Source organism: Trachypithecus francoisi, unplaced genomic scaffold, assembly GCF_009764315.1.
Source record: "Trachypithecus francoisi isolate TF-2019V2 unplaced genomic scaffold, Tfra_2.0 Lachesis_group5, whole genome shotgun sequence".
NCBI classification, from domain to species: Eukaryota; Metazoa; Chordata; class Mammalia; order Primates; family Cercopithecidae; genus Trachypithecus; species Trachypithecus francoisi.
The window spans coordinates 19,213,404-19,239,166 of NW_022681470.1; the positions used below are offsets into that span (position 1 = coordinate 19,213,404).

The 25,763-nt window shown below is 44.3% G+C and overlaps 1 protein-coding gene across 4 annotated transcripts; it reads left to right on the forward strand.

Moving 5' to 3' along the window:
* Window positions 1-1,286: 1,286 nt before the first annotated feature.
* CCSAP (centriole, cilia and spindle associated protein) lies at window positions 1,287-24,292 on the forward strand. Of its 4 annotated transcripts, XM_033200513.1 has the most exons (5): window positions 1,287-1,655; window positions 2,042-2,456; window positions 18,361-18,629; window positions 19,961-20,115; window positions 22,396-24,292. In XM_033200513.1, the coding sequence occupies exons 2-5, from the start codon at window positions 2,090-2,092 to the stop codon at window positions 22,460-22,462; spliced, it is 858 nt and encodes a 285-aa protein (XP_033056404.1). In that variant the 5' UTR covers window positions 1,287-1,655; window positions 2,042-2,089; the 3' UTR covers window positions 22,463-24,292. The 4 variants fall into 4 exon arrangements, with proteins under 4 accessions (XP_033056404.1, XP_033056403.1, XP_033056407.1 ...); XM_033200512.1 differs by lacking the exon at window positions 1,287-1,655 and having other exon boundaries at window positions 1,742-2,456; XM_033200516.1 differs by lacking the exon at window positions 1,287-1,655 and having other exon boundaries at window positions 1,744-2,456; window positions 19,961-20,068; window positions 22,396-22,459.
* Window positions 24,293-25,763: the final 1,471 nt, after the last annotated feature.

Consider the following 25,763-nt stretch of genomic DNA (forward strand, 5'->3'; position numbering starts at 1 on the left):
CCAACTCTCATGCAAACTTAAAGAGTGAGAACTCACTCATTACTGAAGAATGGCACCAAGCCATGCATGAGGGATCTGCTCCCATGACTCACACACTTCCCACTAGGCCCCATTTTCAACACTGGGGACGAATTTCAACTTCAAATTTGGAGGAGAGAATTATCCCAACTATATCAGGAGGTCATCTTGAACCCTGCTGTCTCTCCATCAGAATCCAACTGTGGAGAAACTGCCCAGCTAACCCTCAGAATCATAAGAAATAATAAATCTTAGCTGTTTTAAACCACTAAGTTTTGGAGTGAATTATGTAGCAAAGCTGAAACCGATGGTATCCTGCCTGTCCCATAGAACTACATATAACCATTTCCCCACCTTATTCAATGTTTATTAAGGCTACTTTGGTTGCAAACATCAGAAACCAAACCCATCCAGCTTAAACAAAAGGAAAGTGCATTAGAATGTCCCTAATGTAAGTCAAGGAACAGAAAATAAAGTTGGGAAGGGGAGAAATCACGGCGTCCGCGGACTCATTAGCAGCAGGGTATCATGGAGTTTCCGTCCAGAAGAGACTGCCATTAACACAATCTCGTGCTAATGATTGGACTAGTAACTTCAAGTTTTCAGAGCAGACAGTCTGAGCCTCTCCATTTGGGCCAGTACCCGCCTCTGAATCATTTAGCTATGATGAGGTGGCGGGGCGGTGGTGGGAGGCAGGATGCGGACATGTAGAAAGTAGGTGAATTCGTGGGAATCCTGACGTGGAAGCCGTGAGCGCTACTCATGGCCTGGGCCTGCTTTTTAACTGCTACATATATTTTGATTTTCCAAAAGTTTTTTTCCTTTCAAATCTTTTTGCGGCTACTGTATCAAGGCTCTTTTTTAAGAAACGGAAAATAGTGCAGGACCACTTTGGAAACTGTAACAAATGGGGCAACGTTGTACACTTCTGCACAACGCAACTGGATCTGTGAAGGTTTTAAGTGCAAAAAGGGAAAATAGTGCGGGGCCACTTTTGAAACTGTAACAAGTGGGGCAACGTTGTATACTTCTGCACAACGTAACTGAATCTGTCAAGGTTTTATGTGCAAACGGGTCTCTGAGCAAGTGAAATGGTTTTGATCAAAATCTAAAATAATTTGGGGGGTGTAGATATAAAAGGGAGCCAGAGTAACAGGGGTTGTGAACACAGAGAGGAAGAACGGGTAGGCTTCCAATGGGGACAGAGAGTGTCGCCCCCAGTCGCAGCCTGGGGGGCTACATTTCTGAAGGGAGCATCTCTTGCCCCTAACTGACGAATCCTGCAGAGTGACGCGTGCTGGGACCAGGGTGCACGGGCACCTCGAATAAAAGTGGTCCAGGGACCTGGGCCTGGGCCCCTCGGACTGGCTGGCCCGCCCGCACCCCCGCGCCTCGCGCTCTGCACGGAAGCAGCCGCCCCCACGGAGCAGGCAGAGGCCTGGGGGCCAGGAGCGGGCGGGGAGGCTCCGGGACTGAGGCGGCGCCACCGCCTCCCGCCTGCTGCTGGAGCGCGGGCAGCCGCGGCGACATCTTGTTCAGGAGGAAAGCGCGCGGGAGAGCGAGGCGCGCTTTAGCTGCTGCGCCACGCGCACCTCGGGCCTGGGCGCAGAGGATCGGCCGGGCGTGGCGGGAAGGAGGTAAGGCAGCCCCGCGGGACCGCACGTCTAGCTCAGGGGACGTCTTGGGAGACCCCAGGACCACCCGATCACGGGCCCCGCCGCTCCCCTGCCTCGCTCCTCCTCCCGCTCACCCCCGTCTCCCGCGTTCCCCTCGCCCCAGCCCGCAGCCTCCCTGCCTTCCGCCTTCTAGGCAGCCCTCCTCGGCGTCGCGCCCCTCGACCCCAGCAGCCCGGGTCCCCGCCTCTGCTCTTGGTCCCGGCAGCCGAGTGAGGCCGCCCCCGCCCCGCCCCCGCCGGGACCCGCCCCCTGCTCCCGTCCGGGCGGGGCTCCGGGTTTAAACGTCGCGGCGGGCAGGGCCGGCGGAGGGGCGGGGCGGCCTCTGTGTCGTGTACCGGGTCCCGTAGGCTGCGGGCAGCGCGGAGCGGCTGGCGCTTGAGACAGCGGACGGCACCATGTCCCCGGGGAGCGGGGTAAAGAGCGAGTACATGAAGCGCTACCAGGAGCCGCGCTGGGACGAGTACGGGCCGTGCTACCGGGAGCTGCTGCACTACCGCCTGGGCCGCCGGCTGCTGGAACAGGCGCACGCGCCCTGGCTCTGGGACGACTGGGGCCCGGCCGGCTCCTCGGAGGACTCGGCATCTTCAGAGTCGTCGGGCGCCGGGGGCCCAGCACCCCGGTGCGCCCCGCCCTCGCCCCCGCCGCCGGTAGAGCCGGCTGCCCAGGAGGAAGCGGAACGGCGGGCGCGCGGGGCCCCTGAGGAGCAGGGCGCGGAGGCCGGGGACGCGGAGGCCGAGGACGCGGAGGACGCGGCTCTGCCAGGTACTGGGCCTGGAGGGGAACGCGAGGGGCCTGCGCGCAGGAACCGTTTGCTCGAAGGTCTGAGCAGCTGATCTCTATTTCTTGCGCCGCTTGGAGTGGGCTCTTCCTTTTTTTTTTTTTTTTTCCGGTTGACAGAATCCGTCTCTCCTGACAAAATAAGGAAGGTGGCAGCCTTTGCTACCCTTTATTTGCTTAATTAGGTGGCTTTCGATCGAGCCAGCGGTGAACTCAATTCAAGCGCCGCTGGCTGAGTCCGGGGTCTTTCCTTGTGGGCCTCTGCGGCTTGGCGAACCACTGAGTTCCATCTGCTGATTTCTAAGCGCCCATTTTTGATCAGAGGAGCCCCAGCTTTCATCACATTCTCAAAGGTGACCCAAAAGGTTAAGAACCACAGGGCTAAGCTTTCTGTCTGATGAATGGGGCCGTTGTTTTTCCTATTAACTCCCGACCTCGCTGCGCTGTCCCTAAAGAATATTTTGCATTTGTTTACATGGAGTGTTGTATAACTTGGCTGTGAGAGCATCTTTGTAAGTGCTAGGTCCTCTCCCCTTCCGTCCCACCCCATCCTCCCTCGCCCCTCTAGATCCGAAAGCGCCGGTGGCGCTGCGCGTATTTTCAGCCATGGCCCTTCACCTTCTTTCCTGCCCAGAGAGTTGTAGACTGGGGACTGTCAGCATGTGAGGCTGGTGCCGAGGACCCATTGAACGCCTCAGTACAGCCTGGAGTAACCAATGGTTCCTTCCTGCTCCTCTTACGTTGGCCAGGCACCACCAGATCACTGGATTTTAAAAAGGCTTGAGTGAGGAAAACATGGAAAATGTATTGGGAGCCTGTTAGACGTTCAATCACTGATCTAGGAATATGTATGTTGTCATTTAATGTTCAAACCAGTCCCAAAAGAGACCCTGTTTTAATCTGTGTGTGTGTGTGTGTGTTTTTCATTTGAGACGGAGTCTCGCTCTGTAGCCCAGGCTGGAGTGCAGTGGCGCGATCTCAGCTCACTGCAACCTCTGCCTCCCGGGTTCAAGCGATTCTCCTGCCTCAGCCTCCGGAGTAGCTGGGATTACACGCACGCACCAAGACGCTCGGCTAATTTTTGGGTTTTTGGTGGAGACGGGGTTTCACCATGTTGGTCAGGCTGATCTCAAACTCCTGACCTAGTGATGCGCCCGCCTCGGCCTCCCGAAGTGTTGAGATTACAGGAGTGAGTTACCATGCTCGGCCCTAATCTCAGTTTTATAGATGAAGAAACGAAAGCCCAGGATCAGTGACTTTATTCACTTATGTGTTTATTTTTGTTTACCCGATTGCAAGCCAATCAGACTCTTCCTGGCTTCTCTGTGAGAGGCTGAGGAGGAGATGAAATTTCGGCTGTGAGCCGAGTTGCTTTGCTCTTGGTTTTACCATCTTCAGCTATTTTGAGCACATCATCGGAGGCAGGGCTGCCTCCTGCCATCATCATGTTACTTGTGAATTCCCACAAATCCTGATGCTTCAGTGATCACTGCTAGAAATGCAAATAACAGAAGGTGGAGGGGGTAGGGAACATGCCTTCCAGATTATTCCTGTGGGTGCTGATCTGCTAGCTAAATTGAGATGTACTTTATCAGGCTAAATGGCTTTGCTCTCCCGCATCTTTTATTGTTTGTGATGGAGCTGTCAAATATTTATATGCAATGTAAATACATTTTTTAGGCAGCATTGTGCTATGGATGGTGCCTGTGTTTACCAGCTCGGGTAAGCTCTGAGTTCATGATTCTTTTGGTTTCCTTAGAGAGAGCGTCCTCTCAGTTATTTCTTCCCTGCTAACATTTCTGGTTTAGGCATCAGAAAGAAGAAAGGATGTTTTCTGCTTTCAGGACTCACAATCGCAGTATCTTTTGTTTTGCTCCCACCTGTAAGAGGCCCTCTTGACTCTTGTGTTGCTTGCACAAGATTAAATATCCTGGTTTTTAAGTGGATGGTTTTAAATACTAGTGCAATGAGCACTCTTTTGAGTTTCTATGAAATATAAAAGTTCTTACTTTCCCTGAAGCCACAGATGCATATAGAATCACGTAGTTCCATTTGACTTACTACAAAAGCACATCAGCCTCCTGCCACACATAACACCCTGGTTTTTCCTTTGGTATTTATTTCTGTACCTCCAAGTAATGTGGCTTTTATTGATATTTGATTGCTTTTTTTTTTTCAGTTTTTAACATTATCTATTGACTTTATTTCTTTTTTACTGCTCTCCTCACCCACACAGACACGACCCATCTCCACACCTGCTCAGTACAGTCGTCATAGAGTTTGTTGGATTCATAATTAGTATCTACCATATTGTGCCCATGGAAAAAGTTACTCAAAGCTGACCCATACTGTTTCCCATGATTCCCTTTTTTCTTTCACAACATAACCAACACATCAGGTTCTCTATCACTCTTGTCATCTAAAGTCACCCCTCCCAGGGCCCCTGACCTACTTCTATCCGGGCTGGCTGCTGCTCCTGTGGCCTGCTGCTGCTCCTGTGGCCTGCTGCCTGGTTGGCATCTTGGGAGGGCCCTTGGCCATCCTCCTAGGACCTTTCTTGGCTTCTCTCTTGGGTTTGAGTCTCTGTCGTGTGGCTCTCATGTCATTTTCTTTCTTGGTTTACCCCTTCTTGGTGGAGCACATCTTCTAGTAGATTCCCGAGAAAGGATGGTTCAGAGGTTAGTTTTCTTTGAATGCCACGAGGTAGCTTTATTCTACCCTTACAGTTTGGTGAGTGTGGCTGGGCATGGAATTGTAGGTTGGAAAAGTTGTCTGGAGGCATTCCTCCTTATGTGTTATGACTGCTGATGTTACAGCCTGCATCGTTATGATTCTTGATCTTGATCTTTCATAGGTAACGTGGCCCCCTCAGGAAGCTTTCAGGGTCTTTCAGATCCTATTTTTCTTTTAAATTTAAGAGCTCTTGAATTGTTTTCTGGGCAGCCATTTATTCCCTTCCTTCCCTCACTCCTTTCCTTCCCTTTTTATTTATTTTTAAAACACAGTATCTGGTTCCTGATTCATGCATATAGGGTTTTATCTTACTGAGGACATATATTAGAAGTTTTTGTTTGTTTTCTTCTCTTCCTGTGTTTCTTCAGCAGTCTTTCACCCCTGCCTGTTTGTTTCTTTTTGCTGGCAATTCTCTATTTCATGTTAGGCGCTTCTTTGAAATGTCTAATGATCCTTGGTTTTTTATTCCTATTTAAGGAATGGATGCTAAAAAGCTGTTAGGAAATTCTGTGTGTGTATATGTGTGTGTGTTTGTGTGTGTGTGTGTGTGTGTGTATGTGAGAGATTATTTTCCTCCCATAGCCAATATGCTGTGAAGAGTGGTCTAGACTGTCTCCCATTCCTTACTTCATAGTCACGTTTTCTTTTTAGGTTAGATTTTATTTTTAGCGAAGTTTACATATGCAGTAATTTTAAAAGTTTCACTTAAAATGAAAAAAATATGATCTTGCCCCATTTCCCACATATGTCCCTTGCTGCTTTCAACTCAATTTCACTTTCCTTTCAGCGTTGGCCACCCTCTTTTCATTTAAACTTATCTGTTGGCTTTTTTGATTGTGGACATTATTTACTGACTTCCCATTACGGGAGATGAAGATTTAGCTCAGGATCTTAGCTCTGCCTTCCCTATTCTACCCCCAGACACATACCAGCACCCATCTCGTCTTCACCAGATCCCCACAATATTAACTATATGATTGCTTTGTTTAATCTCTGTTCTGTGTTTGAATTATGACTGTGTAAATATTTGCAGGTGAGCCATGTAATATATTCTGATTACATTTTTTTGTTAAAATTTATGGTTTTCCTGAAATGAATAGTTTCACTTTTTTATTGCTCATTTCGTTTTTGTTTTTTGCTCCTACTCCAGTAATAGGATTATTTAAAAATAGCTACCTATCACTGCCTATCACTGTTTCTTGTTTCTTATTTGTTGTAGCTATCACTAATGCCTGAAATTGTCTGATAGTACTGTGAAACTTGCCATATGTCAGATATATTAGGTGTTCTATTCATCTGATTTTATTTTTTTCCCTTGGAGACTTTTTTTTTTTTTTCTTTTTTGAGCCCTTGATCTTCTTGTTCCAGTCTAGATTTTATACTGTCCAGCCCTGGCACAGCTGCTGAACTGGGCTTTCTTTACCATTTCCCTCCTTTGTGTGATCCCCTGTCTTGCACATCTCAAGTCTTCCTTTTGCTTGGCCTATTCCTTCCTTTTGATGGAACACATCCTCTGTAGATCCTCCTGTAAAATATTGCGTGGGAATTAGAAATTTTGTAACCATGCATATCTGAAAATGCCTTTATTATATCCAGGATTGACATTTTGGCAAGGTAGATAAATCTAGATTGGAAACGTCAGCATTTGAGGCATTATGATAACACTGAATCCTAGCTTCTGGTCATAGTGTTGAGAAGTACCATGCCATTCTGACGCCTGCTTTGTGTGTGTGACCCCACTACGTTTGTTTTTGTTGTTTTGTTGGAAATTTTTAGGAGATTCTTTTTATCCTTTTTATTTTATCTTTTTATCTTTTTAGGAGATGTTCTGAAATTTTGTGATGTGCCTGTGTGTGTCTTTTTTTCATTCATTTGGCTGGCCCTTTTCATTCTGGAAGCTTCTTTCAGTTCAGTGATATTTCCTATTTTCCTGTTTAAAAATAATTTTCTGTGCTCCATATGCTTTATTTTCTCTTTCTATAATTATCCTTAGTTGGATGGTGTACCTCCTGGATCAGTCTTCTAACATTTTTACTTAAAAATGTTTCTACATTGGAATTTGGAATTTTTGGTTCTATTTTCTGGGAGAACCCTTCAATTTTATCTCCCAACATTTCTATTGAAATTTTTAATTCTCACCTTAGCTTTAAATTCCCAAGAGATCATCTATTTTTGGTCCCTAATGTTCTTTACATTAAAAACAAAAATAGCATTCTGTTTTCAGATTTCTTTTAACTTACAAAGAAGAAAAAATAAATAAATAAAAGAAGAGAAAAGGCCAGAAATATCTTTTGAAAGCTGTCTTCCATTCCCTGCCTTGCCTTTTTCTGCATAATTTTGGTCTCTTCCTTACTAATAGAGGATGTGCCCAGATGTTTGCTCTTAGCCTGTCTGCTCATACTTAAGAGTAGGGCCTGAAAGAACTCTGTAGGAGCTCTGTGCATGGGGGATGCCTGTTTTCTGTAATTGGATGAGGACCCAGCTGTTCCTCTGGGGACTCCAAACATGTATACCTGCCAGCGTCTCTTGAGTGAGCTGCCCAGACAGTGCATCTGCAGTCTCCTGTCTCATGGGGAATAAGCCTGGCACCAGCATCCTGGGAACAGAGGCAGAGAAAGGTGCCGAGGAGGGGTTTCCTTTACCATGAGGCCTTTCACCTAATTCTATTTTCAGGAAGCTGTTTCCCTTGGCTTCTGCTGTCCCTAGGGTCATCTGAAGTCCAAGCCTCCCCTGCTTCTGCCACTTGAGACTGAAATCCACAGGCCTTCTGGGTAGGAGAGGAGCGACTACCTGGCACATGAGTTAGGGGAAAGAATATAGAAGTGTCAATTGCTGTGTAACAAAATTACCTTGAAAATTAGTAGCTTAAAATTAGTAAAAACAGTTGTTCCTAGGTATCTGTGAGAGATTGCATCCAAAATACCCCCACAGATACCAAAATCCGTGGATATTCGAGGCCCTATATAAAATGGTGTAGTATTTGCATATAACCTGTGCACATCCCCCGAATACTTTAAATCATCTCTAGATAACTTAGAATACCTAATACAATTAAATACTATGTAGTTTTTCTACTGTATTTTTAATTTGTATTACTTTTTATTGTTGTATTATTTTTTGTTTATTTTTCTCAAATATTTTCAATTCATGGTTGAGTGAGTCTGCAGATGCAGAACCCCCAGATACGGAGGCCCCCGGCCTGCTGTCCTCCTTTGCTGCTGCTCTGGTTTCCTGGGCTGGAAGTTGGCCCTGGGCAGTGAGATACCTTGTCTGCAGCCTGTACTGGAAGGCTCCAGGCTGGAGGGACCCGGCTGGGCTGTTGCTGGGACCCTCACATGCATGACCTCTTCCTGTGCCTGGCCTTCCTGAGAACACACTGGCTGGCCTATAAGGACAGCATCCGGAGACAGACCCGGGTGGATGCTGCGCTGCTTGTTCTCTTTTATCCTCAGGAGCTTTGCAGGCCCTTTCTCACCCCATTCTACCCTCACTGGGGAAGTTATTACTTGGTGCAATTATTTTCACACCACCCTATTATAAAAGTCTGCCCAGGTTCAAGGGGAGGACCCATGGATCCCAACTCTCAACAGAGCACATCCATATTATAGTCAGAAGAGCACGAGGGCTGCGGTGCTGATTGATACTGAACTTTTGGAAAAGAGAATCCACTTCACTAGCTTTCTGAGGAAGCTGGCGCCTTGTACAACTGTTTCATTTTTTTTTTTTTTCTTTTGAGACAGGGTCTCAGTCTGTTGCCTAGGCTGGAGTGCAATGGCATGATCTAAGCTCACTGCAGCACTGACCTCCTGGGTTCAAGTAATCCTCCAGCCTCAGCCTCCTGAGTAGCTGGGACCACAGGTGTGCGTCACTATACCTGGCTATTTTTTTATTTTTAATTTTTAGTAGAGATGAGGCCTTGCTATGTTGCCTAGCTGGTCTTAAACTCCTGAGCTCAAGCAGTCCTCCGGCCTTGGCCTCCCAAAGTGCTGGGATGATAGATGTGAGCCACCACACCTGGCTCATGTGATTCTTTCTAGGGCTCAGCTTCTGTCCTGGAGGCCTTTCCCCTCTGGCAGTTAGGATTCATCCTACTCAGTTCTGTGAGGCCATTTTTACCTCTTCACCTGCTTTTCTTTTCCTCCAAATTTTATTGATGCCTTTTGCCTGATGTCATCACCTCCCTTGCTGTCTGTCCTTGTGGCTTTATACCTTTTTTCCTTCACTTTAGTAGGATTTGGAGAGGAAGAGACTCTAAGCTTTAAGGAACTCTAAGGCACAGGTTTTCAGTGCAGATTTAACCTGAACCCTCCAATTTGCTGTATTTGTTTAACTGATTTTTATTTTTACTTTTTTCTCTGTTTCTTGATCAGACTTGCCAGAGGTTTGTGAATTTGTTTAGTTTTTCCCCACACTAAGGATTTGTGGATTCTCTTTATTGTATATTTTCATTCATTTATAATTATTTTTTCCTTAGTTTAATTTTTCTAACTTTTTGACATGGATGCTTATCATTGATTTTTTTGCCCCCTTTCTTTTTTGATATGTTCATGTCAGGTTATAAATTTCCCTCTGATAACTGTTTTAGCTACATCACATGTGTTTTGCCATATAACATTTTTATTCTAACTCATTTTCAAATTTTCATTATGATTTTTAAAAATAGTCACAAAAATTCATAAAATTTAACATTTATATATAGTATTCACATAAAGAAACATTTATTTTTTAAAGAAAACATATATTCCAGCCTGGTCAACATGGCAAAAGCCCATCTCTACTAAAAATACAAAAATTAGGTGGGTGTGGTGGCGCATGCCTGTAATCCCAGCTATTTGGGTGACTGAGGCACAAGAATCACCTGAAGCTAGGAGGTGGAGGTCGCAGTGAGGTGAGATCACGCCATTGCACTGCAACCTGGGTGACAGAGTGAGACTGTCTCAAAACAAACAGACAAACAAAAACACCTAATGCAAACGTTATGCTCAATGAGGAAACTAGAAACATTCCCAATAATATCAGAATTAAGAAAGGAATGCCCTCTATTACCACTACTTGAAATTTTGAAAAATGGTGCTGAAATACACATAATACATGTTATGATTTTAACCATTTCATTATTTATTTGTTAATTATTATTACTGGAGATGGAATCTTACTCTGTCACCCAGGCTGGGGTGCAGTGGCACGATCTTGGCTCACTGCAACCTCTGCCTCCCAGATTCAAGTGATCCTCCCACCTCAGCCTCCTGAGTAGCTGGGCCCACCGGCATGTGCCATCACACCTGGCTACTTTTTTGTATTTTTAGTAGAGACAGGGTTTTCCCATGTTGTCCAGGCTGGTCTTGAACTCCTGAGTTGAGGCGATGTACCCACCTCAGCCTCCTAAAGTGCTGGGATCACAGGCGTGAGCCATGTGCCTGGCATTATTTATTTTTGAGACAGGGTCTTGCCCTGTCATCCAGGCTCAAGTGCAGTGGCACAGTCATCACTCACTGCAGCCTCAACCTCCTGGGCTCAAGAATCCTCCCATCTCAGCCTCCCAAGTAGCTTCTACTGCAGCTGCATGCCACCATACTTGGCTAATTAAGAAAAAAAAAAAAATGGGGGGGGTGTGGAGCTGGCACTGGGCATAGTGGTTTATGCCTATAATCCCACCACTTTAGGAGGCTGAAGTGGGCAGATTACTTGAGCCCAGGAGTTCAAGACCAGCCTGGGATATGTGATGGAACCCTGTCTCTTCCAAAAAATACAAAATTAGTCAGGTGTGATGGTGTGCATGTAGTCCCAGCTAGTTGGAAGGCTGAAGTAGGAGGATTGCTTAACTCTGGGAGGAAGAGGTTGCAGTGAGCCAAGATCATGCTACTGCACTCCAGCTTGGGCAACAGAGTGAGAACCTGTATGAAAAAAAATTTTTTTTTTTTTTTTGGTAGAGACAGGATTTTTCTATGCTGGCCAGGCTGGTGTTAAACTCCTGGGCTCAAGTGATCCTCCTGCCTCAGCCTTCCAAATGCTGGGATTATAGGCATGAGCCCCTGTGCCTGGCCTTCTTTAACTGATTTAAAGTGTACAGTTTGGCCGGGCGCAGTGGCTCACGTGTGTAATCCCAGCACTTTGGGAGGCTTTGGGAAGCCAAGGTGGGTGGATCACTTGAGGTCAGGAGTTCGAGACCAGCCTGGCCAACATGGTAAAACCCCATCTCTACTAAAAAATACAAAAAATTAGCCAGGCATGGTGGTGGGCACCTGTAGTCCCAGCTACTGGGGAGGCTGAGGCAGGAGACTTGCTTGAACCCAGGAAGCAGAGGTTGCAGTGAGCTGAGATCACGCCTCTGCACTCCAGCCTGGGCGACAGAGTGAGACTCCCTTTCTAAATAAATAAATAAATAAAGTGTACAGCTCGGTGGCATTAAGTACCTTCACATTTTTGTGCAACCCTGTTTTCACTTTGACCTATAGATTATTTAGAAATGTTTTTAAATTTCAAAACTGGGAGGGATTTTTTGAAGTTTTTTTGGTTGTATCTAGTTTAATTACATTGTGGTTAGAGAATACATTCTACATCATTTCAATTTTGTAAATATCTTAAGATTTCTTTATGGCCTTGGATATGCAGATTCTTATAAATGTTCCATATATGATTGATAAACATTTATATTCTGCAGTTGTTGGGTTCAGTGTTCTATATATATCCATTAGGTCAAGTTTATTAATTCTGTTTAAATACATTTGGAAAATCAGATGTTCAGTACAGCCCTCTCTGTGATGATGGGGTGTTCTTCATTTGTGCTGTCTACTAGGGTAGCCTCTAGCCACATGTGGGTATTGAGCACTTGAGCGATAACTAGTGTAACTGAGGAACTGAATCTTTAATTTTATTTACTTTTAATTAATTAATTACAATTTATATTTACTAACCACATCTGGTTCATGGCTATTGTATTGGACCGCCCAGTTCTAAATTGAGACTGAATTTATTTTTATTTGAATGATCTGCCAATTACTGAGAGGGGCATTATAATCTTCTACCATAACTGGTGGATAATGCTGTTTTTGTTTGAAGAAGTCTTTATTTTAAACTATTTTTTCAAAAAGGATTTTAGAAAGGTATACTTACTGTTTGGAAAAAACTCTCAAACTCTTTTCTCTGTTGTCACACAACCACCATCAACACAGACTTCTGTGACCCCAAAATATGTGGGACTATTTCCCCACCAGCAAGCAAGCAATCAGTTCCAACACTGTCTGCCTGGAGATAGCATCAGGTCCCACAGGTTGAAGGCTCAGTCAGACAGACTGCCCCCTCCTTCCCACCAGTCGAAAGTCCAGGCTTTGGGAACTTCTGACCGACCATCTTCAAACTGGGGTTCCCATGATCCCCGTTTAGGTTTAATTTGCTGGAGTGGCTCACAGAACTCAGGGAAACAATGTTTGCTGGTTTATTATAAGGGATATTAGAGGCCAGGCACGGTGGCTCACGCCTGTAATCCCAGCACTTTGGGAGGCTGAGGCAGGTGGATCACTTGAAGTCAGGAGTTCGAGACCAGCCTGGTTAACATGGTGAAACCCTGTCTCTACTAAAAATACAAAAATTAGCTGGACATTGTGGCACACACCTGTAATCTCAGCTGTTTGGGAGGCTGAGGCGAGAGAATTGCTTGAGCCCAGCACACACCTGTAATCCCAGCTATTTGGGAGGCGGAGGTTGCCGTGAACTGAGATTGCAACATTGCATTCCGGCCTGGGCAACAGAGCAAGATTCTGTCTCTAATAATAATAATAATAATAATAATAAGATATTAGAAAGGACACAGATGAAGAGATGAACGGGGTAAGATATGGGGAAAGGGGTGAGAAGCTTCCATACTCTCTCGCCAGCCTCCAGGAACCTCCCAAGCTCAGCTACAATCGGAAGGTTGAAAGATTAGAGTCCTGCCTAGGGGCAGGGCAAAGGAGAGCAGGAGAGATTTGGTTTCTGGGGGCCTGCCCCTGAGGTTTAACACACCCAACATTATAACAAAAGGCTGGGGCCGGGCGCGGTGGCTCAAGCCTGTAATCCCAGCACTTTGGGAGGCCGAGACAGGTGGATCACGAGGTCAGGAGATCAAGACCATCCTGGCTAACACAGTGAAACCCTGTCTCTACTAAAAAAATACAAAAAACTAGCCGAGCGTGGTGGCGGGCGCCTGTAGTCCCAGGTACTCTGGAGGCTGAGGCAGGAGAATGGCATGAACCCGGGAGGCGGAGCTTGCAGTAAGCTGAGATCCGGCCACTGCACTCCAGCCTGGGCGACAGAGCGAGACTCCGTCTCAAAAAAAAAAAAAAAAAAACAAAAGGCTGAAACAAGGGCTATGGGAGTTAGGAGCCACGAACTATGGACAAAAACGAATCACATAGAGACACACACACGGATATAATAATACCACACTTATATACACTTCTCCTGTGCCAGCCACTATTTCAAGAGCTTTACAAAAGAGTTTTATAAATATTAATGTTACGGTGATGAGTTTTCCCTTTTCTCTTCTGTATTTTCCATCTTTTCTCTCCTCCTGTTGCAGATAATTCTTGTGTCTTTTTCTATAAGCACAGCTATTTTGTAGTCTGAATAAGACTCCTTGGATTTCAGGCCTCTTGCTTCTCCAGGTCCCCCTGGTTGCCTACCCTCCTGTGTGCCTGGTTATCTTTACAACACACTGGTCTTTGTGTTGGAAAAGGTATTTCGAGGAATAATTTGAGGCCTAAGGGTTTCCTGAGAAGATTTTTTAGTTTCTTGTGCTGGGTGTACCATAGACATTGTTAACCTGGGGCCGCTTTTGGATTTCATTTAGCTTTTCCATGTCATCCTTAGTGGGGAGGGTGTGTCCAGTGGCCTCCCAGAACCAGGATGGATAGGCTCCACTCTGTTCAGTCCTCAGCCAGCTGGGGTCTGGTTGGAAAGCCTGGACTTTCCCACACCTCCCCTCTGGCACCAATGACCACCGAGCTGCCATGGCAACGTCTCTTCATCTTCATCGTACCAATCTCTCTGTAATTTTTGGACTGTTAATTGTGCTTTCTTTTTCTGAAACTCTTTGCCCAGTCTCTTTCCTGGTTATTATTTTTTTACTCTCTTGCTACCCTTCCTCTGCCCTCGTCTCGGGTTCTCCTTTCTTTGCCTGCACATTAAATAACGGCGTCCCTGGGCCTGTTTGTGCCTCCTGTCTTCTGGCTCTGCGTTTCTTCTGGGTGACGTGGTCCACACCCAGAGCCCGTGGCTTTCATCTCATGCTATTGTCTCTCCTGAGCTCCAGTTGAAGGTCTGGCCACTGGGACCAGGAGTGTCTTCCGAGGTGACAAGCGCCCTTTCCTGATCCTTTGGGGAGCCTATGCCAGAGGACAGCATGACCATCCACTCAGAACACCTCCAGAAGCCACAGAACCCAGCACCACATGGTCCTTCCTGGTGTCCTCATGGTGTCTATCTATCCACCTGTCAGTCTGATGCAGTGTTGCTGGGCTGTCTGTTTTGGAGGGGCCTTATTTTTTTTTTTTTTTTTTGAGATGGAGTTTTGCTCTTGTTGCCCAGGCTAAAGTGCAATGGTGCGATCTTGGCTCACTGCAACCTCTGCCTCCTGGGTTCAAGCGATTCTCCTGCCTCTTGCTTCTCCAGGTCCCCCTCCTAGTCTCCCGAGTAGCTGGGATCATAGGTGTGTGCCACCACGCCCGGCTAATTTTTGTACTTTTAGTAGAGACGGGGCTTCACCATGTTGGTCAGGCTGGTCTCGAACTCCAGACCTCAGGTGATCCACCAGCGTTGGCCTCCCAAAGTGCTGGGATTATAGGCTTGAGCCACCGTGCTTGGCTGGAGGGGCCTTGTTAAAAAAAAGCATCCTGGCGCCGCCTCCCAGCTGGTCTGATCAGTGTGTTTTTCTAACTGGCCTCTCTGCCCCTATTTCTGATCTCACCCATCCTCCATGTGTGGAGCTAGGGGCCTCATTCCTAAAATACAAATAGGACCATGTCATTTTGCAGCTTAAAGTCCTCCTGTGATGATTCTTCATCTCCAGAATAAAATAAAAATGCCAGAGTTTGGCATGGAAAGCCTTTATTTTCCCCACGCTATCTGCTCCAGGCCTTCATCCATCAACTCTACGTACTTGCCATTTTGAACTACTTATAATTCCCTCTTTTCTCGTCTCTCCATGCCATTGAAGAAGCCACTGCCTCTTTCTGGAATTCTCTTTCCTGTTTTCTGCCCGGCTAGCCCCAGATTGCCCTTTCAGCAAAATCCTTATTGCCTTCTATGGGCAGGCTTCTGTGGGAGATCTGGGCTAGACACGCCTGGAACAGGAGGAAGAGAGGAGAAGTGAATCATTGAAGATGACCTGGGTGGCTGCTCTTCTCTCAGTCTCTCAGTATCACTGTGCCACTGTACAGTTCTTGCTTGCACTTCCCCACTTCTCTTTCCCTTTCGTCTTGGTCCTGATGATCTCTTCTTTCCTTTTCTTCTTAAACACCAGGGAAGAGGAGAGGAGAGTGTGTATGGACACATCACTCAGATAAACGTTTGAACAGTGAATGGATATCATCTCATGATGAAATGGAAGGCTGGTGTCCTGCCTCATCCCCAGCAACTCCAGTGCTGGGTTTAGAGAGATGATGCACACCAATGCAGAACATTACACCCAGATTCAGACATGAAGTGTCTGTTCCTTCAAATGTTTAGTAATAAATGCAATGGTTTGCTAGAGTCAGGGTCATCCCTGAAGGTAGACATGGCAGATGACCTCTAAAGGTTTCTTACAAGTATGTGCCAATTTGCATGCACTGCCCATGCAGGGCTTCCTTCAACTTTAAAGGGAAGTAGAAATAGCCAAGAGAAGAGTCACAACTAAAAGTAATGGCAAAATTCTGTCCTACAGAGGTGATGAGACCTTATATAGATTGTAATAGCAGTCTATAAAATAAATCATCACTGATGGCTGGGTGCGGTGGCTCAGGCCTATAATCCCAGTGCTTTGGGAGGCTGAGGCAGGAGGATTGTTTGAGGCCAGGAGTTTAAGACCAGCCTGATCAACACAGTGAGACCCCATCTCTACAAAAAAAAAAAAAATTGTTTTAATTACCCGGGCCTGGTGGCACACACCCAGGAGGCTGAGGTGGGAGGATCACTTGACCCCAGGACGTTGAGGCTGCAGTGAGCTATGACTACGCCACTGCACTCCAGCCTGGGCGACAGAGCAAGACCCTGTCTCTGAAAAAGGAAGCAAAAAAATAGCATCATAACCAACAGCAAAACTCTGGAGCACCTGAAACAAAGCGTCTCCTGTGGCCTAAACAACTGGGGCACCTCGGAGCCCTAGACTCATCAGGAACTCTTACTTCAGCGGAGCTATAGGTGGAAGGAAACAGGCTCACAAAGGGTTTATACCGAATTGCATTGATTTCATAAAAAAGAAAGGCTTGGCCGGGCGCGGTGGCTCATGCCTGTAATCCCAGCACTTTGGGAGGCCGAGATGGGCGGATCATGAGGTCAGGAGATCGAGACCATCCTGGCTAACACTGTGAAACCCCATCTCTACTAAAAGTACAAAAAAAATTAGCTGGGCGTGGTGGTGGGCACCTGTAGTCCCAGCTACTCGGGAGGTTGAGGCAGGAGAATGGCGTGAACCCAGGAGGCGGAGCTTGCAGTGAGCCGAGATTGCGCCACTGCACTCCAGCCTGGGCGACAGAGTGAGACTCTGTCTCAAAAGAAAAAAAACCTTACAAAATAATAAATGGGAAAATCATAAAAGGTAATTCAGGGGAACAGGTATTTTTTGGAGTACATCCTTGCTATCTGAGGTTCCCCTTAGGTGGGGCAGCCACATTTACCACCGGGGGTTCCCCAGAATTTAGGGCTGTGGTACAGACCCGGGCCTGATTCATGGAGTCATTTCTGCTGCAAGCGTTGGGGAAGCTCCCTTAAAACTGGGGCCGTCTTTTTTTTTTTTTTTTTTTGAGACGGAGTCTCGCCGTGTCGCCCAGGCTGGGGTGCAGTGGCGCCATCTCGGCTGACTGCAAGCTCCGCCTCCCGGGTTCACGCCATTCTCCCGCCTCAGCCTCTGAGTAACTGGGACTACAGGTGCCCGCCACCACGCCTGGCTAGTTTTTTGTATTTTTAGTAGAGACGGGGTTACACCATGTTAGCTAGGATGGTCTTGATCTCTTGACCTCGTGATCCACCCGCCTCAGCCTCCCAAAGTGCTGGATTACAGGCTTGAACCACTGCGCCCGGACTTTTTTTTTTTTTTTTTTTTTTTTGAGACAGAGTCTCGCTCTGTCGCCAAGCTGGAGTGCAGTGGCGCAATCTCGGCTCACTGCAGCCTCCACCTCCCAGGTTCAAGCGATTCCCCGCCCCAGCCTCCCGAGTAGCTGGGACTATAGGCACGCGCCACTATGCCCAGCTAATTTTTTTTTTTTTTGTATTTTAGTAGAGACAGGGTTTCACCATATTGGCCAGGATGGTCTCGATCTCCTGACCTTGTGATCTGCCCTCCTCGGCCTCCCAAAGTGCTGGGATTACAGGTGTGAGTCACCACGCCCGGCTGGGGCCCTCATTTTTAACTCTCCCCACAAGGAATGCCTGGCTGCGCACGTAGGCGGTAACGATGGAAACCACTGCTTGTTGGGTGGAGGGGCTTTCCAGTGAAGGAGGCGGCTCTCAGGTGGAGCACGGAAGGACTAAGGAGCATTTTCGGGTGGAGTAACTCAAACATCTACTTTCTGCAGCTGCTGGAGAATGACCACAAATCCAGATCTTTCCCTGAAGGAAAGCAAAATTGAGATGATTGGATTTATTTTGGGGGATTGTCGAGAAAGCCCTTAGGGCGTGGTGCTGTCTAGCTTTTAACATTCCAGGTGCTAAATCTCAGAATCGGAGTGGCAGTGGTTGCTTTTGAATAGGCTTGGTTCAATCTTGGTATATTTGTTGTTGATTTTAAAATGAGATAAATGGTTTGAAAATTATGCTAACTTGTTCCCGAGTTTCTGCTTTAAGTGGATCGTATGAGTTGAGCCATAAGTGAAAATGTTACTGACTTAATTAAGCATTATGATTTTTCAACCTAAATATTTTAAGTAATTACATATAAATCTGATTTCAAAGTATTTTCATCTCATTTATCTCTCTTCAAAAGCACTGCCAGTGAAAGATGTAGAAGATAAACCTGAACAACAAACCAGAACAAGAGAAACTGACAAATCACCCACCAGTACTGAGCCTCGACAGCAACCAAGTGCCTTATTTGCTAGAGGAAACAGGAAAGCGGTCAAAAGTCCCCAAAGATCATCGAGTAAAATAAAAGAAAACAAGCATCCATTTGCTCTTTATGGCTGGGGAGAAAAACAGACGGATACAGGAAGCCAGAAGACTCACAACGTCTGCGCGTCCGCTCCTGTGCACGAGGTGCGCTCTGGGCCCTTGTGGTTCTGTGTTCCCTTTGAGAGTGGCGAGCTGGACCATGCGCCTGTCATCTGGCATCACGTCCTTTGGTCACTGAGTGCTTTGGGCCCATGGGAAATCTTAGGGGATAGCGTGGTGGGTTGGGGAACTCCCGAACAGAACTTCTGATTAACCAAAGGAGGATTCTGTATGTTGGTGGCCTGGAGAGCGAGGGGTTTTGGCTGGGAGTTACCCAGAAGGGTTTAGTGACACCAAGCCAGGCAAAGATGTAGATGGAGTTGGGGTTCGCAAGTTCCTGCGGGGCCGGGAGGTCAGGAGGAGCAGCACAGCCAAGGCTGGTAATGGCCCATCTGGATTTGCCACTGGTCTCTTGAGCCATTTTAGTTTCCTTCAGCTTCGATAACCTGGCACTTCTTTGACTCCTTTATCTTTGGTTTGTCTGATTGATTGCTTGGCATCTGCCATAGACTCCCTTTTGCTCTTCTGATTAAATTCAAATGGCTGCGTGTCCCCTGTTCATCTGTAACAAATGCATTTTACTCTCAGGAGCTTTAGTCCTCCCCTTACTTAGCCTTAGCTTGTCTCCCTGTGTCAAGACCCAGAAACATTTCAAATGAGAGGACCTTCATGGGTGTAGTCACAAAACATGTATGTTAGCATTAATACTGTTAGGATAGCCTAAAGCAAAGGATGCGTTTAAGGAAGCAGAAAGGGAAACTGCAAACTGCTTGAGTTCTGGATAAATAGCATAATGAAAATTTCACTGAACAGACATCTGAACCCCAGCAGATGGTGTTATTTGGAGTGATATTTGAGACAACAAAGCTGCTGTTTAACAAAAGATCTCTGACAAGTCCACGGGATTAATTTTAACAGGATTTATCTGTAGTATAAGACATCTTAGGTGGTAAAATCCCTTGAGATGTCTTTGGTATACTGATGTTAAACATTTAAAGTTCTTTTATTTTCCCTGCTTTTTATGAGCTGTTTATAAGTCTTCGATGAAATACTTATGCTTAATGCTAAGCAGTTCGGACAGCTCTCCAGAGCCAACTCTAGAAGTACATGCAAATTGGTTGCTTACCATTTCTAACATTTAATTTGCTGTTGCTTAGTTTCATTATCCCTGATATGAATCAAGTGAGAATAGCATGAAGTGAGAATGGCTCTTCTATGGAAAGCCATTTATGTAAAGAAGAACTACATAGAGAGGCAGGGCTTGACTCTGCCCTGCTGCAGGTGACCCGACAGTAGCCAGCTTCATTGCAACCTTTGTTGAACATTAGTATAATAGCCCGTTAAGTTCCTATCCTTTTATTTTGAACTCTCTTTAGATTCATGAATCAGCATTACGAGCCAAGAACAGAAGACAGGTGGAGAAAAGGAAACTAGTTGCTCAAAGACAGCGTGCGCACTCTGTGGATGTGGAGAAGAACAGAAAGGTGAAGGCTTCCTCCTCAGAGAACCCGTGGATGACAGAATACATGAGGTGCTATTCGGCAAGAGCTTAAAGAAACACTTGCGTGGACAGCCTCTTTTAAAAAGTGTAAATGACTGAAAGGAAAAACAACACAAAAACCATCAAAAGAAACTGGACACAGGTTTAAGAAACCAACTGATTATGCAAGGTTTTTTTAGGGAATTTGTAAAAGATTGTTTTATTTTGATGAATATTGGTCACCTACCTCGGCAGTAGGGCAGACAGTTGAAGCCATAGAAATTTGGTTATTTATGAAGATAATTCCCTAAATCTTTGATATTCTTATAAGGATTTTGTTTTAAAGCATCTTAATCTTTTAAGATACTGACACCAAATGCCTTTAAATGGCGACAGATGCTTACACTTCAGTATTCTTTTCATAAGTTTAGGTAGAGCCTATTTTCATCTTGTTCTAAATAACTTTCCAGATTCCATAGCTATAAGATCATTCCATCCTACAGCATAAGACGCGTTTTCCTTATGTGCCGTTTTGTTTGTGAAAGAATATCAAGTCAAAAATGAGTGTCAACACTACTATTGATTCCATGTATAATGAAACTAGAACTTTGCTAGTTCCTGAAAAATTTTAACTTATTTGTATTTCAGTTCAGCAGCATCTTTGTGTAGACTGTGATATTTAAGAATTATCTGGGCTGGGCGAGGGTCTCTTTTTCAGTGATCATCTAGGCAGTTATTATTTAATAGTTTAATAGCTCAAATACATTCCAATAGACAAAGTGCACACAACACAATATGTGTGTAGAGTAGTAGTAAGTTTCTTTTGAGTAGTCAAAGACTCACTTTTTTATTGCAAGTTTTTTTTTGTGTGTGTTTTTTTAGAACACATACTGTGGATTCAGTCCTTTGTCACACTTGACCTTTTGGCATACACCCACTGTGGACTTTTGCCTCTTCTGTAATGGCTGGCAATGACATTTCGAACTTACAATCTGGAATTGCATTTGGTACACTGGCATTGCTTGTTCCACTGGGATGGGGACCAGTGTTAAGATGCATGTTAGACAGACTGCCCACCTCTACTTTCTCTACTTTTTCTTTACAGCACTTAACAAAGTCTTGATGATGTACGATGTACAGTATTCAGACTTTAGGTTGAAATACATTACTCTTTGATTCCTAGCCAGTAGATCTTATCTACACTTCAATGGGAGAGAATGGTGGTGTGTGGGTAGGCAGAAATTTATGTAAATAGTGCTCCTTCTCTTTAGTGTGTTTGCTTTGGGGGTAGAAAATGGTTTTAACAAACACTGGTTTCCATCCAATGAATGACGTCTTCTCCATCCTGTGGAGACAAGAATCTGCTAGAAGGACGTGTGCTAAGTTTCTTATAAGAGATAAGAAAGGTGCTTTGCCTGTGCCAGCTTGGCACCGAAGATGTGTGAGTGGACGTGAGGCTGAGCATTACCTTGGTATTTTTCTCTGGGTCTTTGGAAGACCATAGTCAATTTTTAGAACAGATTGCTTTCATTCCCCATAAAATCTTCACACATGATCATAACTATTTAAGCTTTGAAAACACATACTGAAGTATTGTGAGCTTAAAAAACCTTTTAAAATATTTGCGTAGTTTTGAGGTGAATTTGTTTCCTTAGAGAGCTTTCCTAATCATTGAGATGCATATTTCAAAAGAGGAAATTTTACATATTGTCCAAAACAGCCTTGCTAGTAACTGGTGAATTTTGGTATTAAATATTATTAAAGTCTTTAAACGACACAGGTACCTAAAGATCACCTTAATGTGGCAGTTTGTGATGGTGTAGCTAGCTGATTGTGAAAACTGTTCCTTTAAAGTCGCTTCTTGCATGTTCGGTGTTAGCCATCCAGCTCAGGCTTGTGTTGCAGCTGACAATCTAGGAAAGACGGCCTTAGAGAGTGGTTCAGACCCCACGCTGACGGACTGCCTTAGAAACCCAACTTTCTCTAGACTTTGAACAGCCAGACCTTTCTCTTGTTTAGAAAACAAAGTTGTATTTAATGTACTTACTACTTAAAACTCCAGACAGAGATAAAACATAGAAGGCAATTATGGGCAAATTTTTTCCTCTTTTTAAGTGGAAGACAAATGAACGGGATTTTTTAAAGTACTTTTAAAGTGCATGAATAGTGAATAAATCAGTATGAATTGTAAGCCTTCATCTTACGTCCAAGTCCTTAGTTGGTTAGGGCTTCTTTTCTTTCTTTCTTAAAGAGTGGCAATTACCTTTTGAACCTGTGCAGATTTTATAGTTGTTACAATTTGATGATCCTACTTTTTTCTTTTTATTCTAGAAATGAATGTGGTTGTAATCATGTTCCTAATTCTTGGGACAACCTGCAAGACAGTGAGATAGTTTAAAAACTACCTTTCATGTTGAAAAAGCCTGAAACCGAGAATCCAATGATATTTAAAAATAAATGCCACATAAAACTCTTTTCAAAATTTTGATTTTAAGTTCTTAATTAAAACAATTTGTCATAAATATGCTTTTTGTTTTTATGTTACCAATTTTAATATAAGATAAAAGTAATAGAATATTGAAGCAATATTGTCTAGCACTCTGCTGGACATTAAGTCTGCGGGTGAGAAGTGAATGGAATCAATTCTTTGTCTTTTAACTGCCCTTATTTAGGAGCTATTAAAATACTTGGCACCTCTGGTTATATATATGTTCTCCCCCCTAAAATTTCTAAGCACATGATTCATTTTAAAAGATGAATAGATGTATAATAGGCTATAGATGATCTTGCATATTATGTAGGAGGCACATATTTATACCATTTCATATGTAGTATCTTTGTCATTGTGTTCCATCAAAGAACACAATTGCTAGCTACTTGAAGGGTATTATACTTAGGACACTTGAACTCAGCTGACTAAATTGTAAGAAAGAGAGCAAGCAACATGGCTGTTATTGGAAGCCATAACTTCCAGAAGAGAATTCTGCACAATTTGTAAGTTAAGAAAAATCTGTAGGGTCTTCCACTATCCTTTTTTAGGTTGATAATGCTGTACTGGGCACAGATTTTGTAATTTATGTTACAAAGTCTGTTGTTTGTTATGGTACGGTCGCCTCTCAGTATCCATGGGGCATTGGTTCCAGGCCTCCCTTAGGATGCCAAACTCCACGGATACTCAAGCCCCTTCTATAAAATGGTGTAGAATTTGCATATAACCTAGACACATCCTCCTGTATACTTTAAATCATCTCTAGATTACTTAAAATACGTAATACAATGTAAATGCTATGTAAATAGTTGTTATACTGTATTGTTTAGGGAATAATGACAAGGGAAAAAAAGCCTGTACATGTTCAGCACAAATGAAACCATCCTTTTTTCCCTCAAATATTTTCAGTTTGTATTTGGTTGAATCCATGGATGCAGAACTCACGGATACAGAGGGTCAACTGTACTTTCTTTAAAGTGTTCAAAAGTATTACCAGCAAAGAGGAGGGGGAGCAAAGCATATATCAGAATTAAAACAATTTTTCTTGTTGACTGCTTTGGTAAAAAACAGTTTGATGCATAGTTTTACATTTCACTGGACTAGATAAAAAATGGTGCTAATATTTATGTAGCTTGATGCTGTAGTTGCTTTGGTATCAAACTTAATACCTGATCCATATAAGGTCCTTACTATATAATTTTGTGATCAGTTAAATGATATTTTAAAGAGTGATCTTCAAAATATGACCTGGTCATTTCACAATGTTTGCATTTGAAATGAATTTTTATACTACAGGGTGGATATGGAGTTATTCAGTGCAAGTGTGTGCTTAATACCAAACCCTATGCAAGGAGTTACGTCTAGATTTTTGGTCCACATTTGCCTCCTTCAAGCCTACTAGTGTGAGATGGAAACAAATCGATTGCTCTTTTAATATTATTTCCATTTTGAAATTCTGGACACTTGAATGAAGACAGTAGAGGCCTCATTTTGGATTTCTCTTATAATAACAAAACTTTATTTAGGGAAGGTTTCCCTGTGCTATTGTAAGTTTGTTTTGAGCACTGCATTCACTTTAAAAATCTGGAGGAACAAAGGCTGGGCACATATAATCACAAAGCCCAGGTCACACAGTAATTCGGGGTTGTATTTTCTAAGAACTATGTATTGTTTTTAGCTTATAGTTAATATTGTATTTACTTGGAAAAATGTGAATAAAGTTAATTAACATTACAGGCTAAGACTCTTTTGTGAGAAGTAATTCTGCTTAGTACATACATGACTTGAAGAGAATGTATGATCATATTGACTCCTAAATGGATTTTTCAGTAGATAAATGTTTAATAAGATACATTAGTTGTGTCCATGAAAAGATAGTGTATATACACTGAGTTGAGCTATAATTTTTCCCAGTCTTTTCCATCACATCTTATTGTTTTGAAAGTTACAAAAGTAATAGTGCATGGTTAAAATAACTCAAAAAGAAGTATAGACTTGACTGGGTGTGGTGACTCATGCCTGTAATCCCGCACTTTGGGAGGCTGAAGCAGGCAGATCACTTGAGGTCAGGAGTTCGTGACCAGCCTGGCCAACGTGGTGAAACCCTGTCTTTACTAAAAATACAAAAATTAGCCAGGCGTGATGGCATGTGCCTGTAATCCCAGCTACTCAGGAGGCTGAGGCAGAAGAATCGCTTTAACCCAGGAGGCAGAGGTTGCAGTGAGCCGAGATCTTTCCATTGCACTCCAGCCTGGGCGACAGAGCAAAACTCCGCCTCAAAAAAAAAAAAAAAAAAAAAAAAAAGTATAGAGTTAAAAGTGAAAGTTAAAAGTGAAAAGTGAAAGTTCCCTTCTCATCGAAATTCTACTCCTCCTCTTAGAATAAACCATTTTAAAATTTTGTGTGTAAACTTGCAGACTTTTTTTCTAAGCATTTATCTATGGAGATAACATACACACGTTTTGTTTTGCACAAATATTGGATAATGCTATGGACATTCTCCAATTTTTTTTCCCTTAATATCTTAGGGAAGAGTCTAGTTCCAGGAAGATGGAGGGAGCACACATTTCCCCCACTTTGTTCTTACTGAACACATCTATAAAATATAGATGGACTGTCACACAGCTATTTGAGGACTCTGAAAAATAAATAGCAACACACGGATTGGGTACACTAGACTTCTAAGGACGACTAAAGTGGTGGTGAGTCTTCCTTTTTTTTTTATTCTTCACGTATCGTCCAGCCTTAACACAGGCCAAAACACAGACGTGAGCACTGTGGTGCGGAGATCCAGAAGCAGCCTAGCTCGAGGAACAGGAGGGGAAGGAACAGCTGAAGCTCAGAGAGTGGGGGAAATGCCCCCCTTACCTCTCCTTTTCCCCATTTTTTTCGTGCTGAAGCTCCCAGGTAACCCCCTGACTGCCAGTGGGAGCCTGCAGGAGCCAGAAGCCTGAGGGAGAGCCTCGCACATCTCCACTGAGTAGAGCTGCATCACCAAGAGCGCGGGACTGAGCCGATGCGCTTTTTTTTCTCTCTGAAGGATATGGCTGAATTGCAGAAGTGGGCAATTTTGGGCCAGAGGACCAAAAAAAAGGGGAGCCCCAGGGAACTAGAAAGTGCTAGGGAGAGAGCAGAGAGGGAAGAGCTTAAGAAAGTGACTCCACAAAGTTGTTTATGAACACCTGAGCCCTTCCCCACCTACTCACACTGT

Coding starts and splice junctions, on each gene's coding strand:
- CCSAP (XM_033200513.1), top strand. CDS start 2,090: ATGTCCCCGGGGAGCGGGGTAAAGAGCGAGTACATGAAGCGCTACCAG. Junction 2,457..18,360: donor GGAGGACGCGGCTCTGCCAG/GTACTGGGCCTG, acceptor TCTCTTCAAAAG/CACTGCCAGTGAAAGATGTA. Junction 18,630..19,960: donor CGTCCGCTCCTGTGCACGAG/GTGCGCTCTGGG, acceptor AACTCTCTTTAG/ATTCATGAATCAGCATTACG.